The sequence below is a fragment of the Balaenoptera physalus genome (genome assembly GCF_965194825.1).
Source record: "Balaenoptera physalus genome assembly, chromosome: 10".
Taxonomy (NCBI): Eukaryota; Metazoa; Chordata; class Mammalia; order Artiodactyla; family Balaenopteridae; genus Balaenoptera; species Balaenoptera physalus.
In genome coordinates this window covers 102639082-102655671 of record NC_138889.1, presented here as the reverse complement: position 1 = coordinate 102655671, position 16590 = coordinate 102639082, and the positions used below count along the sequence as shown (strand labels likewise).

The 16590-nt window shown below is 38.9% G+C and overlaps 1 protein-coding gene across 2 annotated transcripts; it reads left to right on the top strand.

Moving 5' to 3' along the window:
* Positions 1-120: 120 nt before the first annotated feature.
* LOC309667569 (glycine N-phenylacetyltransferase) lies at positions 121-11965 on the top strand. 2 transcript variants are annotated; one of them, XM_082476130.1, is made up of 6 exons: positions 121-192; positions 888-983; positions 6330-6437; positions 8241-8367; positions 9220-9391; positions 11463-11965. In XM_082476130.1, the coding sequence occupies exons 2-6, from the start codon at positions 906-908 to the stop codon at positions 11863-11865; spliced, it is 888 nt and encodes a 295-aa protein (XP_082332256.1). In that variant the 5' UTR covers positions 121-192; positions 888-905; the 3' UTR covers positions 11866-11965. The 2 variants fall into 2 exon arrangements, with proteins under 2 accessions (XP_082332256.1, XP_082332255.1); XM_082476129.1 differs by lacking the exon at positions 121-192 and adding an exon at positions 251-710.
* The last annotated feature ends 4625 nt before the right edge of the window (positions 11966-16590 follow it).

The window sequence follows — 16590 nt, the reverse complement described above, 5'->3', positions numbered from 1 at the left end:
AGGTGACACTCACCACGTTTGTTGAGATGACAGTGAGTTCTCAATAAATATTTATTGAGCAATTGCATAAGTGAATGACTGCATGGATGAATAAATCAATACTTAGGTTTCCAGACTAGTCACAATAGTCTATTTCAATTATAATGAAGCCATACTAAGATACCGTTGAATAAAAATCAAGACCAGACTTCGGTAAGGAGAGCCTTTATTTGAAAGGATTATTTCAAGAGTGGGGAAAAGGAGTGCTGTAATAGAAAGAGGGTATTATTTCAACAGAAGAACTCTTAGACCATAACATCTACAAACACCTGAAAGGTCAGGCAGGAAATGGTTATTCTTCTATGGAAAGGAGTAAGCAAGGTTCATGGAGTATCATTCTGAATGCCAGTGTTGGCTCGGGCTGAGGGTAGGTCACAGTGCAGAGCCCTGTGTGGAGGAGAGAAGCTTGATTAATGTGCGCTCAAGCCTATAACTTTTGTTAAGACATCAGAACACTTTGTTCTGATGGTTCAGTGGGGATAAACAGTCAAGCTAACCATTTATGAAGGAAGAGTAAACAGGGCTACAAAGAACCCAGTTCTTCTGCCCATTTTTTAATTGGGTTGTCTGGGGGTGGGGTTGATGTTGAGTTGTATGAGCTGTTCATTTGTTGAAGATTGGGAATTTGAAGGCTTAGTAGCTGGACTTGTCATAGGTAACAGGGGGACATGGTGAGTCTTACTAAGCCAAACGGATGAAGGACAGTTCTTTGCAGGAAGACATTTCAAAAACACAAAGGGGACGGAGAGCTTTCTTTAGCAATTACTGTTTTCCAGGATAACAGGGCTTAGGTGTCTTTGTTTGTCTTGCAGCACTTCTCATCCCTTGGTTTTTGATCCTCTCTTTAGATTCAGGTACCTGCCAAGATGTTCCACTTACAAGGTCCACAACTGCTGCAGATGTTAGAGAAATCCTTGAGGAAGAGCCTCCCTGAGTCCTTAAAGGTGAGAGTGGAACATTCTTAGGGAAAAAAGGACTAGCAACAGCCTAAGAAAAAGGTGGGAAAGAGAACAAGCATTCACTGAGCACCTACTCTGTGCCAGACACTCACTCATCTTGCATCTCATTTAGTTTACATCATCTCTCTGCAAGGCAGGTACATCATGTCTGTAGAATCAAAGAGGAAACGGAGGCTCAGTTATATAACTTGACCAAGATCACAGCAATAGTGAGTGGTAATGCTATGATTTGAATCCACTATGTTCTTTGCTGTGTGATGACCCAAAAACTTTCCCTTGTGCCCTTTCAACTCTTAGGTTATATAACACTGGAAGTTTGTCCAGAACTGGCAAAGTTAATGTGTAATTTATTCTTCCCAAACAATCAAGTGCCTGATGAAAAGTTAACCATTATGATACTTCTTTGTAATTAATAACTGGTCAATTTCTGTTTTTGTCAAACCCCAAAGGATTATTATGTTTAACTTGGGGTGAGACAGAAATTGTGTTTAAGAAGTGATCTTATACCATAGAGAAGTGTTTTTTCTTGCAATAATATATGTTGCAAAGGGGCAAGGCTATTGCTAGACAGTGCCACTGCATTATGATAAAGGCATTAATTCATCAAGGAGACATAAGAAAGGCTGAAATGTATACAGCCAACAACAAAGGCTCAAAGTACCTGAGACAAAAACTGATAGAACTGAAAGAAGAAATAGGGAAACACACAGGTATAAAGACTTCAACATTCCTCTCTCAGCAATTTGTGGAATAGGCAGAAAACCTTTAAATATATGTGAACTTATTACATATGAAATACAATGAACCAGCTACTAATTGGCATTTATAGAATACTTCCCTCAACCACAGCAGAGTACATATTATTTTCAATTGCACGTGGAACATTTACCAAAGTAGACCATAATTTTAAAAATTTTAGAAGAATTGAAATCATACCAAGCATGTCCTTGAACAATATAGAACTAAATTCAAAAAAAAAAAAACCTGAAAGGTGTCTGGGAAATACCTGAATTTCTAGAAATTATACACTTCTAAATAAATCATGCTTAAAAATCACAAGGAAAATTAGGAAGTATTTTAGTTGAATGAAAATAAAAATACAACTTTTGAAAAGTTTTGGGATGCAACTAAAGCAGTGATAACTGGGAAATAGATAGCATTAAGTGCTTATAGTAAAAAAGAATAATGGTCTCAAATCAATGCTTTAAGTTTCTACCTTAAAAACTAGAAAAAAAAGAGTAAATTAACCTCAAAGCAAACACAATTTAGAAAATTATGAAAGATAAGGCTGAAATCAATAAATTTGAGAGGAGAAAAATAATTAAGAAAATCAATAAATCTAGGCTCTGGTTCAGTGAAAAAAACCAATAATGTTGGTAAAGTTCTAACCAAACTGACCAAGAAATAGAAGACACAAATTATAAATATCAGGAATAGAACAGGGAGCATTACTACAAACACAATAGACATTATAAAGATATTAGGATACACTATTTTCAATACTGAGCTCATAAATTTTGCAACGTATGTTCTGTGAAAAGCACAAATTACCAACGGTCACTGAAGAAGAAAAATGCAAACTATATTGTCCTATATCTATTGGAGAAATTGATTTTGTAATTTAAAACATTCCAACAAAGAAAACTCCATGCCCAGATGGTGTCAGTGGCAATTTCTACTACACATGTAAGGAAAAAATAATACCCCTTCTACACAAACTCTTGCAGAATAGAGTAGAGGAGAAAATACTTCCCAAATCATTTTATGAGTCCAGAATTACCCTGATACCAAAATCAGAAGTGGGTACCACAAGAGAAGAAAACTACAGAACTATATCCCTTGTGAACAGAGATTACCCTCAACAAAATACTATCAAGTCAAATCCATCAATATATCGAAAGGATAATACATCATAACCAAGGGGAGTTTATCTTGGAAATGCAAGGCAGGTTCAACATTCAAAAATCAATCAATGTAATTCACCATATCAACAGACTAAAAAAGAAAAGCCATATGATCTTCTCTCAATAGATGCAGAAAAAAATATTTGACAAAATGTAATATTCCTCATAGAAATAAAACTCTCAGAAAACTAGGAATAGAAGGAATTTCTTCAACTTGATAAAAAGCATATTGGAAAAATCTACATCTATCATCATACTAAATAGTGAAAGAGTGAATGTTCCTCCTAAGATAGGTAACAAGGCAAAGATATTCATTCTCACATTTCTATTCAACATGGTACTGGATATCTTAGCCAGTACAATAAGGCAGGAAAAAGAAATAAAAGATATGTATTGGAAAGAAATAAATTAGTGTTTATTCACAGACGGTATGATTGTGTAATGTAAAAAACCCTAAGGAATCTACCAAAAAGCAACCCTAAAAAGCTCCTAGATACATAACTAAGTTTAGCAAAGGCTTTAAGGTGAATATACATAATACAAAAATTGTTTTTCTATGCGCTAGCAATGAACAATTGGAATTAAAAATTAAAAATCAATACCTTTATAAGCACTCCCCCCCAAAAAAACAATAAGAGACAACAACAACAAAAAACCTTAGGTATAAACTGTTAATTTACAAAGTTTGTCTCTAAAATAAATCTCATTTTCTTTTGTTGATGAATCACAGCTCTGGACTTCTCAGGGCAGCATGAATATGATGTATAATTCAGTATGGTTAATTACACTGATCATGCTGATGGGAAACCTGGAAGGAATAGCATCATATTACACCTTTTCTTACCTTTTCCTGGTGCTCTGACACCTTGTATAGGGATCGTGTGTAGACTCAGCCATGAGTGCTGAGTGTAGCCCAGAGACGCTGATCCTTCTGACTGAGGTAGGGTAGGGAACCTTCGAGAGGAACAAGGTCAGGAGTCAGACTGTTCTGACCCCACAAATTCATTGTTTTCTGGGTAACACTGCAAAAATTAAACATCTCTAAGTCTCAGTGCTCTTGCATGTAAAATGAGTAAAACCGGAAAGTAAATACTCTCGGTAGACATTCCTCAACCTTAAACAGGGTTATGATTACCTTGCAGAGCTGTTGGGAGGATTAAATAAAATATGATAAAATTTATAGCCAACACTTCTGGAACACTTACCAAATATCAGGAACTACACAAAGTGCTCGACACGAACTCAAAAGTCTAACTCAAAAGTCTTTTGTATTTTTTTTAGGAGGGGGAGCTACGAAATCAGTTAGGTGCTCTGTGGACTGAGATATTTTTATCTTGAGTGGCTGCTTTGAAAAGTTTTCCAGGTTAAATTGTTTTCTTCCATCTCTATAGGGTAGATCTCTGATGTTTGAATTGTTATTTACTTCTTGTGTTAAGTGGATCCCAACTTTTTGGAAAAAATTCTTGGCACTACTAGCCTTAGCCAACTCTCTTGCGAGGCAAAGTAACCCACAATATGAGATCCTCGGTTTTAATGAGTAAATAATGGTTCTTTTCCTCTCTACTCAGTTGATTCTTTGATGACATAGTTTTTTCCCATAAGCAGAAATCTAGAATATTTGTAGGAATGGTTCTTGTTACAAATGTATGACCTAAAACTCATTCTCATTCAATACTCACTAAAGTCTCAAGTGAGAGAAAAATTCGTGTATCATGGCCTGAGGACGGCCCATCTCTTTCTCAAAGTAGTGGAAACTATTATAAATAGGTTTATCTCACATGTTAACTCCAATTCATTCAATTTGTAGTGGCTGCCTGCATCACTGTGTTCAGGCTTAGTGTTGCTACCATGTGCACAGAAATGTGATATATAAATGTCACTGGTTCCAAACTCCAATGTTTAAAAAATGTATTTTTATGATTTTTTATTTTCCCTAAAACTGCATTTAATTTCTATATTGAGCCCCTGCTGATGGCAGAAATTTAATAATTTTGTAAAAAAACAGTAAAGTCAAAGTTTGCCTCCCACTCTTTCCCCTTAGTCTGACATAAACATTTCATGGCAAAGGTAGGGAGGCACAGGGTGAGGTGTGGTCCTTTGTCACTGAAATGTTCACCATTCCATTGGTCCCTGGTCTTTGGCATCCTTCCATACCATCTGCTGAGGCCTCATGTTTCCAATGCACTTAGGTCCTGAGGTCTGCCCTAGTATGCACTACTGTTTTTCCCCTCCCCACAACCGCAGGGTCCATTCTAGTTTGGAGAATCTCTCTTTCTCAGCCTCTTCAGTGTTTTGAGGGCACCAATGTTTGAACCGATGCTTGTAGTAAAGATTAAACAGATTGCCCAATATGTGATGTTCTTGGACCTTGGTCACCAAAGCTTGTGTTCTTAATACTATGCTCTGTCTCTACTTATTAAGTAGGCAGGAGTTCATTTAACCTTTCTGGAAGGTAATTTGGAGATGTGTGTAAGAAAGAAAATCTTTAAACTGCAGTTGACGTTTGATCTAGAAATTCCCCTTCTAGAATTTGTAATATCAGGCATATTTTTTTTTTTAATTTTTATTTATTTATTTATTTACTTTTGGCTGTGTTGGGTCTTCGTTTCTGTGCGTGGGCTCTCTCTAGTTGTGGCAAGTGGGGGCCACTCTTCATCACGGTGCGCGGGCCTCTCACTGTCGCGGCCTCTCTTGTTGCGGAGCACAGGCTCCAGATGCGCAGGCTCAGTAATTGTGGCGCACGGGCTTAGTTGCTCCGCGGCATGTGGGATCTTCCCAGACCAGGGCTCGAACCCGTGTCCCCTGCATTGGCAGGCAGATTCTCAACCACTGTGCCACCAGGGAAGCCCCAATATCAGGCATATTTGCAAAGATTTATGCAAAAAAAAAAATGTTCATTGAAGAAAAAACTGTTAAAAATTAGAAAACACTGAAATGACCAGCAATAAGAGATAGTAAAATTGAATTAGAGTCCTTCCATATAATGGCTATTATGCTGTCATTAAAAATGACTATGTAGATTTGTGTTTACTGACATGGAAATACGCTCATAGGATAGTGTGTATGTGTATGTATGGGGGGGAATAGATGTTAAATTAATATGTATTAGGTAATTTCATGTTTAAAAACTATGTGTAAATAAATGGAAAGAGAACACTAAATTCTACAATGTGATAGTAGATGATTTTTAATTTATTCATTTTATTTATCTGGATTTTAAAATATATTCATATAATAGTCTCATCGTTTGACCCCAAAATCTATTTCCATTTGGAGTAATAAAGTAGAACCTGAAGATTGAACTGAATGCCCTATTAGGTACTTACCCTCATTTCATAGAAACAGACTTTGAACTGATCAAACGCAAGGCACTTTGCCATCCCTTCCTAATAAGCTGACCTTCTCTCACTTTGTCGGGATACTGCAGGTTTATGGGACTGTCTTCCACATGAACCAGGGAAACCCTTTCAAGCTAAAGGCCCTGGTGGACAGGTGGCCTGATTTCAATACAGTGGTTATCCGCCCTCAGGAGCAGGTAAGGTGCCAGATGTGGAATGAATATGCATCTGTGTTTGTATTTGCTATGAACCTACCATGTACCTTGCAATGTGGTAGACCCTGGGGATACCAAAATGAATTGCAGTGATAGTGAACAAGTCCTTGTCCTCAAGAACTTCACAGCCTGGAGGGAAACACAGACAAGCAGATAAATTACAACATGCTTTGAAAATGTACAAAAACATACGAGATACAGAAGTAGCACTGACCAAGAGATGATTGAAACTATGGATGTCAGGGGATGCAGGGAGAGGATTAGAGAGCTTTCATGACAGACATTTCACCAAAACTGAATTTTGAAGAATAATAGGTTTTTGACAGGTTGACAAGAGCAGAGATTGCATTCTAAGCAGAGAAAATAACACCCAAAAATATGTGAAGTTAAACATGAATAATGTTAAGGAAATATAAAGAACAAATTACAATGCTTGTATTTGGGCATATATTTTCAGTACCAGACTTTTAAAAATCACTCAAACTAAGTGGTTAATCTGTTTCAAATATAAATATGTTCGCAAGCATATTGCAAATATAAAATAAAAATTCATCTCGTCGTATTTTGATATAAATTATTTACAAGTAAAATTTAAATGTATAGTGACTTTAAAAAAGCAAATTAAACAGAATACAAAAATAAAGATAATTTAATTATTGAAATCTAAAAATGGAATAATATTCGCTTTTATATGCAACCTTTAAAACAGAGATTGTGGGACTTCCTTGGTGGCGCAGTGGTTAAGAATCCACCTGCCAATGGCAGGGGACACGGGTTCGAGCCCTGGTCTGGGAAGATCCCACATGCCGCGGAGCAACTAAGCCCGTGCGCCACAACTACTGAGCCTGCGCTCTAGAGCCCATGAGCCACAACTACTGAGCCCTCGTGCCACAACTACTGAAGCCCGCGCACCTAGAGCTCGTGCTCCTTAACAAGAGAAGCCACCGCAGTGAGAAGTCTAAGCACCACAATGAAGAGTAGCCCCCGCTCGCTGCAACTAGAGAAAAGCCTGCGCACAGCAGCAAAGACCCAATGCAGCCAAAAATAAATTAATTAATTAATTTAAAACAAAACAAAACAAAACAGAGATTGTTGGTGATATTAATGCTGAGGGCATTTCTGTACAACAGCTTCCAGCTGTTCTACCCTTGTTGGGTAGTTGTTCTCTCCTTCCTTTGCCTTCAAAATAAATCTCATCCTTTATTTGTTAATTTTGAGGAGATCTTGTTGAGCAAATTTTGCATTTCAGTTTTGTTGGGAATATGAATTATTTTTTAAACAATAGTGCATTGTGGTTTACATTTTAAAGACATCATGTGTCTTCACTCTGTATAGCTTTATCACATGTGAGGATTCTAATACAAAGTTACCTGTGTCAATTTCAATATTGTTTTCATAATCCATTTGTTCTGAGACTCTTTGAAACAGAGTAACATTTACTCTTGTAATGGAAACTTGTCTTTGACAAAAATTCCTTCCTTCTCCTGAGGATTACAGAATTACTGAAGAATGCTTTGTAAACTGGTATGTGTTTGGCTGATTTGAAATTGTAATGTAACATATAAATACCTAGTTCATCAAGTTTTTCTTACTCATAAGTGGAATAATTCATTAAATCCTTTACTTAGTCTTATGATATAAATGATTCAGGAATGATGATAGTACATCAAGAAGAATATCAATATTTAGGTTGTAAAATATCACTGTATAATGAAATACCAAGCACAAGTATTCCAATCACTGGGTATAATCAATTTGATTTATTTATATTACCCAACCAAACAGGAGATGGCAGATGACTTTGATCACTACACCAACAGCTACCAAATCTATTCTAAGGACCTCAAGAACTGTCAAGAATCCCTTAGCACATCAGACGTCATCAACTGGAAACAACATTTGCAGATCCAAAGTATGTAAGGGATCTGGGATGTGTGCTGGGTGCTAGGACTGCTCATATCTATATACCTGTAGGGCCACTTTTTAACCTGAGTACATTCCCCTACAACCTTTATTTCCTTTTACCAAACTCCAGACACTCAGCTTGATGTTCATTCCCTATATCAGCTGCCACCATCTCTTCAGTGGAGTTGAATTCAAACATTGCAAACACTAAGGTTCTTTTAAGAACGTGTGAGTGATGCAAGTTCTCGTTACCGGAGGATTCATGATATATTTTTCGGACATATTCAGGATCCCTTAGGGTGACTGGATGTGACAGCAGAGCTCCCCCTCTGGCCTTCCATTCCTAGAATTAGAATGATAAGTCCTTGTGCCACTGAGCACCACCCCAGTCACAAGAACACCTGTCATTGTTGGAGTCAGACTCCCTTGGGTGACATCCTTGCTCTGCCTGTTACTTGTTTTGTGATCTTGAGCAAGTGTTGTAACTTAACTATTATTCAGTTCCCTCACATATAAAAAATGAAGATAATAAAAGTACCTAAAACATAAGGTTAATGTAAGCATTAAATGTGGTATCAGACCAATACCTGGGCATGTAGTATGTGAACATGCAAGGTTGCCTACTGTTTTCTAAATACCAATTCTCCTCGATTTCACAGTACTATAGTCAGGATTTCTAGTATCTCTGTATTGCAGAAGAGAAAACATGCTTAGGTAGCGACATGGCCATGGTCACATGGTCATTTGAAATAGCAGAGGCAACATTGTCTGACTTTAAGTCCTGCATAGCTTCTGTTGGGAAGCTTCATGAAGCATCTAAATGGACAATTGCTTCTCTCCTAACTTTATCCCTCTCTAGGTTCACAGTCCAGTCTGGATGAGGTGATACGGAATCTTGCAACCACTAAATTCGTTAAGGTCAAGCAAACACAATGCATTCTCTATATGATGTCTGAGACAGTGAGGAAACTTCTTCCTTCCCTGCCAGAGACAAAGAACTTACCTGCTGGATATGGCAGACCCAAAGCCATGTGAGTTTGAAAAAAGACACTCTGCACTATTCACATCTTTCACTATTGAAGTAGCCTCCCAACTTCTCTCCTTATATTCACTCTTGTCTCCCTACAAACCATTTCCAGGGTGATTGCTTTTAGTATGTAATGTGGGTTATGTCCATTCACCCGCAAAGAAGCCATTGAGGTTTCTCAGCATACTTTTAATAAAACCAAACTCCTTCATGGACTTTCAAGGTCCTGTAAGACCTGGAACCCATCACCTTTTGGACTTCATTCTGTCCCTCTAGCTAACTCCCACCAGCAGCTCTGGCCATCTTTCTGCAGCTCGATCTCATACATTCACACATGTATTTGCACTTTGTCTGCCTACAATGTCCTTTCCTCTGATCTTCATATATTTGCCTCTTTCTTGCCATTCATACTCTCAAATGTAATTTCCTCAGAGAGTTCTTCTCAGAGAACCCTGTCTAAAACCACCGCTTCCCATAAGTCTTCAACTGCAAAACCCAATTTTTATTCTTTATTGCATTTATCATTATCTGAAATCAGCCTGTTTGTGTATGTATTGACCTGTTTGTTCTTTGACCCTCTCCCCTACAACATTTCAAACTCCACAAGTGCAGCGACCTTCTTTATGTTGTTCACTGATAGATCCTCAATAACCAGACTGAACACATAGCAGATGCTTGAAAAATACGCATTTAATGAATTCACAGAGCAAAAGTTTTCCAGTAAAAAGAATTTAAACAGGGGGCTTCCCTGGTGGCGCAGTGGTTAAGAATCCGCCTGCCAATGCAGGGGACACGGGTTCGAGCCCTGGTCTGGGAAGATCCCACATGCCGCGGAGCAGCTGGGCCCGTGAGCCACAACTACTGAGCCTGCGTGTCTGGAGCCTGTGCTCCGCAACAAGAGAGGCCGCGACAGTGAGAGGCCCGCGCACCGCGATGAAGAGTGGCCCCCGCTTGCCGCAACTGGACAAAGCCCTCGCACAGAAACGAAGACCCAACACAGCCATAAATAAATAAATAAATAAAATTTAAGAAAATATATAGAAAGTGAAAAAGGCAGATGTTTAAAAAAAAAAAAAAGAATTTAAACAAATTATATATTTTCCCCCATTGATGTCCAGTCTAACACTGAATAGAACTGAACACTGATGGTGCAGATTTGAGCTGGAGATGCCCAATCCTATGACCCTCTGTGTGTTAATATACCTGGAAAAGCTTTATTCACATTTGTATCACACATGACACCTGAAAAGCACCTGCACATCTATAATCTCATTTGATTCTCCTGTCCACCCCATGAGATAGGCAAGGTAGGAGATATTATCCCTAGTTTCCTGACAGAAAATAGGCTCAGATAATGAAACAGCTTGTTCAGGTCACATGGATGGTTAAGGGCATAATGGGCTTGAGTCTAGATCTCCTAGTTCCACATGGTGGGCTCTTTCTAGGACACCCCCCGAAGCCTCTTTACAGCCTGCAGATACCTTCAGATTCAGTGTTCTGTACCTCGGGGGTCGCCTGCATGCCACATCACTCCCCCTCTCTGGACTTCAGTTCCCACAGTGGCCAAGGACCCTCTGACGCCAACATTCTAAGATTCCATGATTCTGTGCTCTGGCTTTATATACAGCTTGCTAGCATGTGCTTTGGGGCACTTGCCTATTTTCTGTTTACCTATTTTTCTTATCTGTAAAATAGGGGTGATATCAATTCCCTCATATTAAGGGGAGAGTCACTGCATTACTGAAAGGACCGATACTTAATTTTTATGTACTGCTTATTGTTTATGGGCACAAGTCCTAGGTACTCATGAAGTAATTGCTCTTATATCAGTATTTGAGGAAGGTACTATTAACATCCCCACTTTATAAAGAAGAAATGGAGGCAGAGAGACATTATGTTGCCTGCTCGAGATCACACAACTAGCCAGATTATGAATCCCGGTGGTCTGGTTGCAGAATCTATACCTTTACCTGTGCTCTCATTTGCATTGTCTGAAGACAATTTGGGGGCAAACAAATATAATACTCCACAGTATGTGTGATTTATGGACTGTTCTTTTTCCTTCTTCTCAATAGTAACCAAGAGATGTTTAAACTCTCATCCCTGGATCCTATCCATGCTGCCATGGTGAATAAATTCTGGCATTTCGGTGGCAATGAGAGGAGCCAGCGATTCATCGAGCGCTGTATCCGGACCTTCCCCACCTTCTGCCTGCTGGGGCCTGAGGGGACCCCTGTGTCCTGGTCCCTGATGGACCAGACAGGAGAGGTGCGGATGGGGGCCACCCTGCCTGAGTACCGGGGCCAGGGTCTCGTCTCCCATATGTTGTTTGTCCACGCCCACACTCTGGACAAACTCGGCTTCCCCGTATATAACCATACAGACAGAGCCAACAAAATCGTACAGAAAATTAGTCACAATCTGCAACATATCCCCATGCCCTGTGATTGGAACCAGTGGAACTGTGTGCCTCTGTGAAGCAGCCACGAACCCAAGACAGTGCTGGGTGGGCTGGTCATGTGGCAAGAGATGCTGAGCAGGGGGCAGAAAGAAAGAATAAACTGTAATCAGCAGTAAAGCAGTGTGTGTTGTTTGGGCTCTGGGGAAGCAGCGTGAGTGGTCAACAGAACCACCAGAGTCCCTACTCCCAAATCACTCATGAATTTCCCTTTGGGTCCAGCAGACCTTCCTATTTCCTTCACGTTCCAACCCTGGCAACCACCATTCTATTCTGTGTTTCTGTGAGTTCAACTTTTTTTTTTTTGAAGATCCCACGTATAAGTGATATCATGCAGGATTTCTGTTTCTGTCTGGTTTATTTTACTGGTTCACAATTTTCTTCTAATACATATGGCTAGTAAGGAAACTATCCATAATCAATAAGGAATAAATGCAACCCACTGTTCTAGTGGTGCCATTATTCTTCTTTCCAGCACCATCATATCTATCTCTATTTAGAACGTGTACATGGAATGCAGAGCAAGACAACTTAAGTACTATAGCTTGTCATATCACAATAGCAGGACAATTTAACATCTTCTTTTCCAGAAACAGTACACATGCAAAAAGAAAATTGTTATTTAACAATAACTGTTAAAATGTATGTGGCAGAGATACTTTAAATTTGAGGTAAATCAGGAAAAATCTATAAAATTGGATCAAATTTGTGGGATTTTTATCACACATAACATTTGTACATTCTGTGAACTAGGTTAAATCTATAAATATTGAATATGACTTTTTTTTCTAAATTGACAAGATAAAAAAAATTGGCATGTTATCAACTTGTTTCAAGTTGCAGGATGAATATGAATTACTTGTATTACAAGTATGTATTACTTGTATTACAAGACTACTCTAGGTAGAAAGGGATACTTCAAATGTAATGTTCTTTTGTGTGTAAAGAGGAGTTTTACAATTAATATCAGCCATTATTCTCATACCAAGCTGTAGGACATTTTATACAATTTAATAAAGGAATTTACATATTGAAAACCCTCCAACTAACATTGTATGCTATGCACTAATGTGCTGTGTGGTTTCAGAAAATTAAAGCTTCGAAAATGTTCAGGAAGACGACTTTACTCTCAACCTTCTCTTGTAGTACAATCCACCCTTCTAAGAGTTCAGAAAGGAAACAGAAAAGATGTTGCATTGTCATCAAATATATTTTTAAGATAATGAATTTTTTGTCTTCCTCAAAAAGGAATTTGAGAATAGAATATAATAGTGCATTGTGTACTAATCTATAGTGGTATGTATCTATATATTTATGTATCTATATTTTTTTCCTTCAAGACACAGGAATTTAAAAAAATTCTCACATCTCAATAAAGCCATGAAACAACAAAATTCTCACATCTCTAATGAATTAGTGTAATCATAGGTATGATTATCAGAGAAGAAAGACACTGAGGATGTACCAGTGGTAGAAAAAAAATAAGAATTCTCCAAGCTGAGACACCAAGGTAGAAGCACTTCCTTATTTTGGGAGATGACCTGAAATTCTGTTGGTCTAAGACAGCACTTCTATATGACATCTGCAATCATCATCGCATCACTGGAATTTTCTGAATACTGACAACATAAAACAGCACAGATTCTAGTAATAAATTATATTAGCTGCTTATTTTTACCTGAAAAGGGCTTTATTTTACTTAAATTTTGAAGGGTATTTTCACTGGGATGTAGAATTTTATCAATGTTTTTCCTGAAGCACTTTTTACGGTGCTGTTCCAGTGCATTCGAACTTTGTAGTGATGAGAAGTCAACTGCAATTCTTATTATTCCCGGAAGGAAATGTGTCTTTTATGTCTCTGACTGCTTTGTCCCCCCATTTTTTAATTTTACGTATTTATTTTATTGTGGTTGAAAAATATGAGATCTTAACAGATATGTAAGTGTACAGCACAGTATTGTTCTCTATGAGCACAGCAGACCTCTAGGACTTTTTCATCTTACAAAATGGATACTTTATACTCATTGATAAGCAACTCATCATCTTTCCCTCTCCCCAGCTCCTGGTAACTACCACTCCACTTTTTGCTTGTATGCGTATCATTATTTTACATACCTCATGTAAGTGGAATCATGCACTATTCGTCCTTCTGTGACTAGCTTATTTCACTTAGCATAAAATCCTCAAGTTTCATTCATGTTGTCATATATTGCAGCATTTCCATCTTTTTTAAGGCTGAATAATATTCCATTCTATGTATGTACCACATTTTCTTTATCCATTGGTCTGTCCACGGACATTTATGTTGCTTCCACATCTTGGCTACTGTAAATAATGTTGCAATGAACATGGGAGTGCAGATAGCTATTCAAGATCCTGAGTTCGACTCCTTTGTCTATATACCCAGAAGTAGAACTGCCGGATCACATGGTAGTTCTAGTTTTCATTTTTGGAGGAACTGTTATACTGTTTTTCACAGCATCTGCACCATTTTACATTGCTACCAACGGTGCACAAGTGGCTGAATTTCTCTACATCCTTGCGAACAATTTTTAGTTTTTGCTTTTGGGAAAAGCTGGAATTTGGGGGTTTTGGCTTGCTCACTCTGCATTAAGCTGGGGAGGAGGGGCTATTACCAGTGAGTGTGCACTAGTTCAAACCATCACCTTTGTTCTCAGTGGTTCCCAACATGGGGCTCTTTCCTCTCAACACTCAGACTCAGGCAAGATGGAAAAATAAGCCCCTCAGGCTGCTCCTGAAAAGTCAGACCATTGCATGTCCGGTCCAGTCCTCTCATCTCCCCTGGGACAAGCTGGGAGTTGGGGGTCTTCCTCGCAGCATGAAGTGCTGTGCTGCAGGGCTTGGGGGATTATGGTAAGAAGGTACCACATATTTCCCTAGTGGCTTCAGTACTGCTGGTTTCATGCCCACCTAGTGTGCAGGAGCCTCTCAAGTGGTCTCTGGATTTCTCACAAGGGGAATTGAGCTGTGTATTATTTTTAAACTGGTGTGCCTAGGGTTTGGAGAGTGTAGGGTTTCCTATTATGCCATTTTACTGACTCTGACTGCTTTTATGACTTTCCTTTTATCTTTGCCTTTCAGAAATTTAATTATCATATTTCTAGGCTTGTTTTACTCTGTGTTTAAACTTAAGATTTATTGAGATCCTTGGTTGTGTAGGTAGATATTTTAAACCAAATTTGCAATTTTGGGGCCATTAAAAAATGTTTTGTTCCTCTCTCTCTCTCTCTTTTTTCTCCTTCTGGGACTGCAATTATACATCTGTTAGATAATTTGATACAATGTCACTGGGGATCTAGCCTTATTTTATTCAGAATTTTGAATATTAGAACCAGAATTAGCTAAATTATCAGACATTCATGAACTCCACTGGCCTCATGAGTATGGCTGGGCCTAGAGCCCTAAGGAAAGAATTATTTGCCACTAAACATTTTTATGCATATTGCATTGTATTAGATAATTTTTCATTGATTTAATATAACATTTCTATATGCTTACCATGTACCAGGAACTTAAGCTATTATTGTCTAAGCAATTATAACTCTGCATATCTAAATTAAGAAAAGATATGATCTTATTTCTGCTTCTACCTAGGATTTAGAAAGCGGAGAAAGCTTTGTCCCCACACTAATGATGAGAAAAGGCTGGATAGACTACAAGATCATATATTTTCTGGGACTCATTAGGGGTCAGTCGGCACAGGGAAACCCACTAGCCTGAATTCCACTTAATGACGGGCCCTTCTTAGATAAGAGTACTATTATTTACTCCTTATTGTACATACAAGACACAGAGACGTGGAAAGATCAACTAATCCGTCCAAGGTCACAGTAGGTAAGAGGTGCAGTCAGGATCTCAACCCTGTTAGTTCGGCCCCAAATTGCTCATCTGAGTCCCTCCGCTATGCTGCTTCTGTCATCATTGGCAGCCCTAACCCAGCACCCAGAGAAACACTTCCACGAAGACTGACACCAGTGCTCCTGAACCTTTTCCCTTGTACCTGACCCCAAAGTGTGTGAGAAGATTTATGTCTGCTATCTTGTGTAACACAGCAAAGGTAATAACCACAGAGTCAAGGAAGTGTCGCCGGCAAATCCCATTAACAATTCCCAGGGAGTGTGTACATGTCCATCCTAAATTCCCAATCTATCCCTGCCCCCTCCCACCCTTCTGCTATATGTAAAATAGATAACCAACAAGGACCTACTGTATAGCACAGGGAACTCTCCTCAATATTCTGTAATAACCTATATGGGAAAGGAATTTGAAAAAGAGTAGATACGTGTATGTGTATAAGTGAATCACTCTGCTGCACACCTGAAACTAACACAGCATTGTTAATCAACTACGGTCCAATATAAAATAAAAATTCAAAAAAAACCAAAGCCAGTTCCCGGGGAATACAAATAGAATCTGGGTAATAAAATCAAATCTAACCTTTCTCTTTTCTTTTGTGCTTCATCTGGTTTCATTTGCTCACAGGGTGCCTCGTGCAGAGGGCTCACACCTGGCACTTCAGGCCACAGTTCCTGGTGTAAATGGCTGCACGGACACTTCAGCTCTGAGGGCCATGTGCAGAAGCACCGCCCACAAGGCCAAGATTCAAGATGGTGGCAGCGGCAGAGGGCCGTGTGCACAGACCTTGCACCCGACACTGCCATCTGGATCCCTGAGCAATACGCCTGCCCCAGACCCTGGAGAACTCCACACCCACCCTGCCAAGG

Excerpts from the sequence above, each read along its gene's own strand:
- LOC309667569 (XM_082476129.1), top strand. Across the intron at positions 6,438-8,240 it reads TTATCCGCCCTCAGGAGCAG|GAGATGGCAGATGACTTTGA; the intron begins GTAAGGTGCCAG and ends CCAACCAAACAG. Across the intron at positions 8,368-9,219 it reads ACAACATTTGCAGATCCAAA|GTTCACAGTCCAGTCTGGAT; the intron begins GTATGTAAGGGA and ends ATCCCTCTCTAG.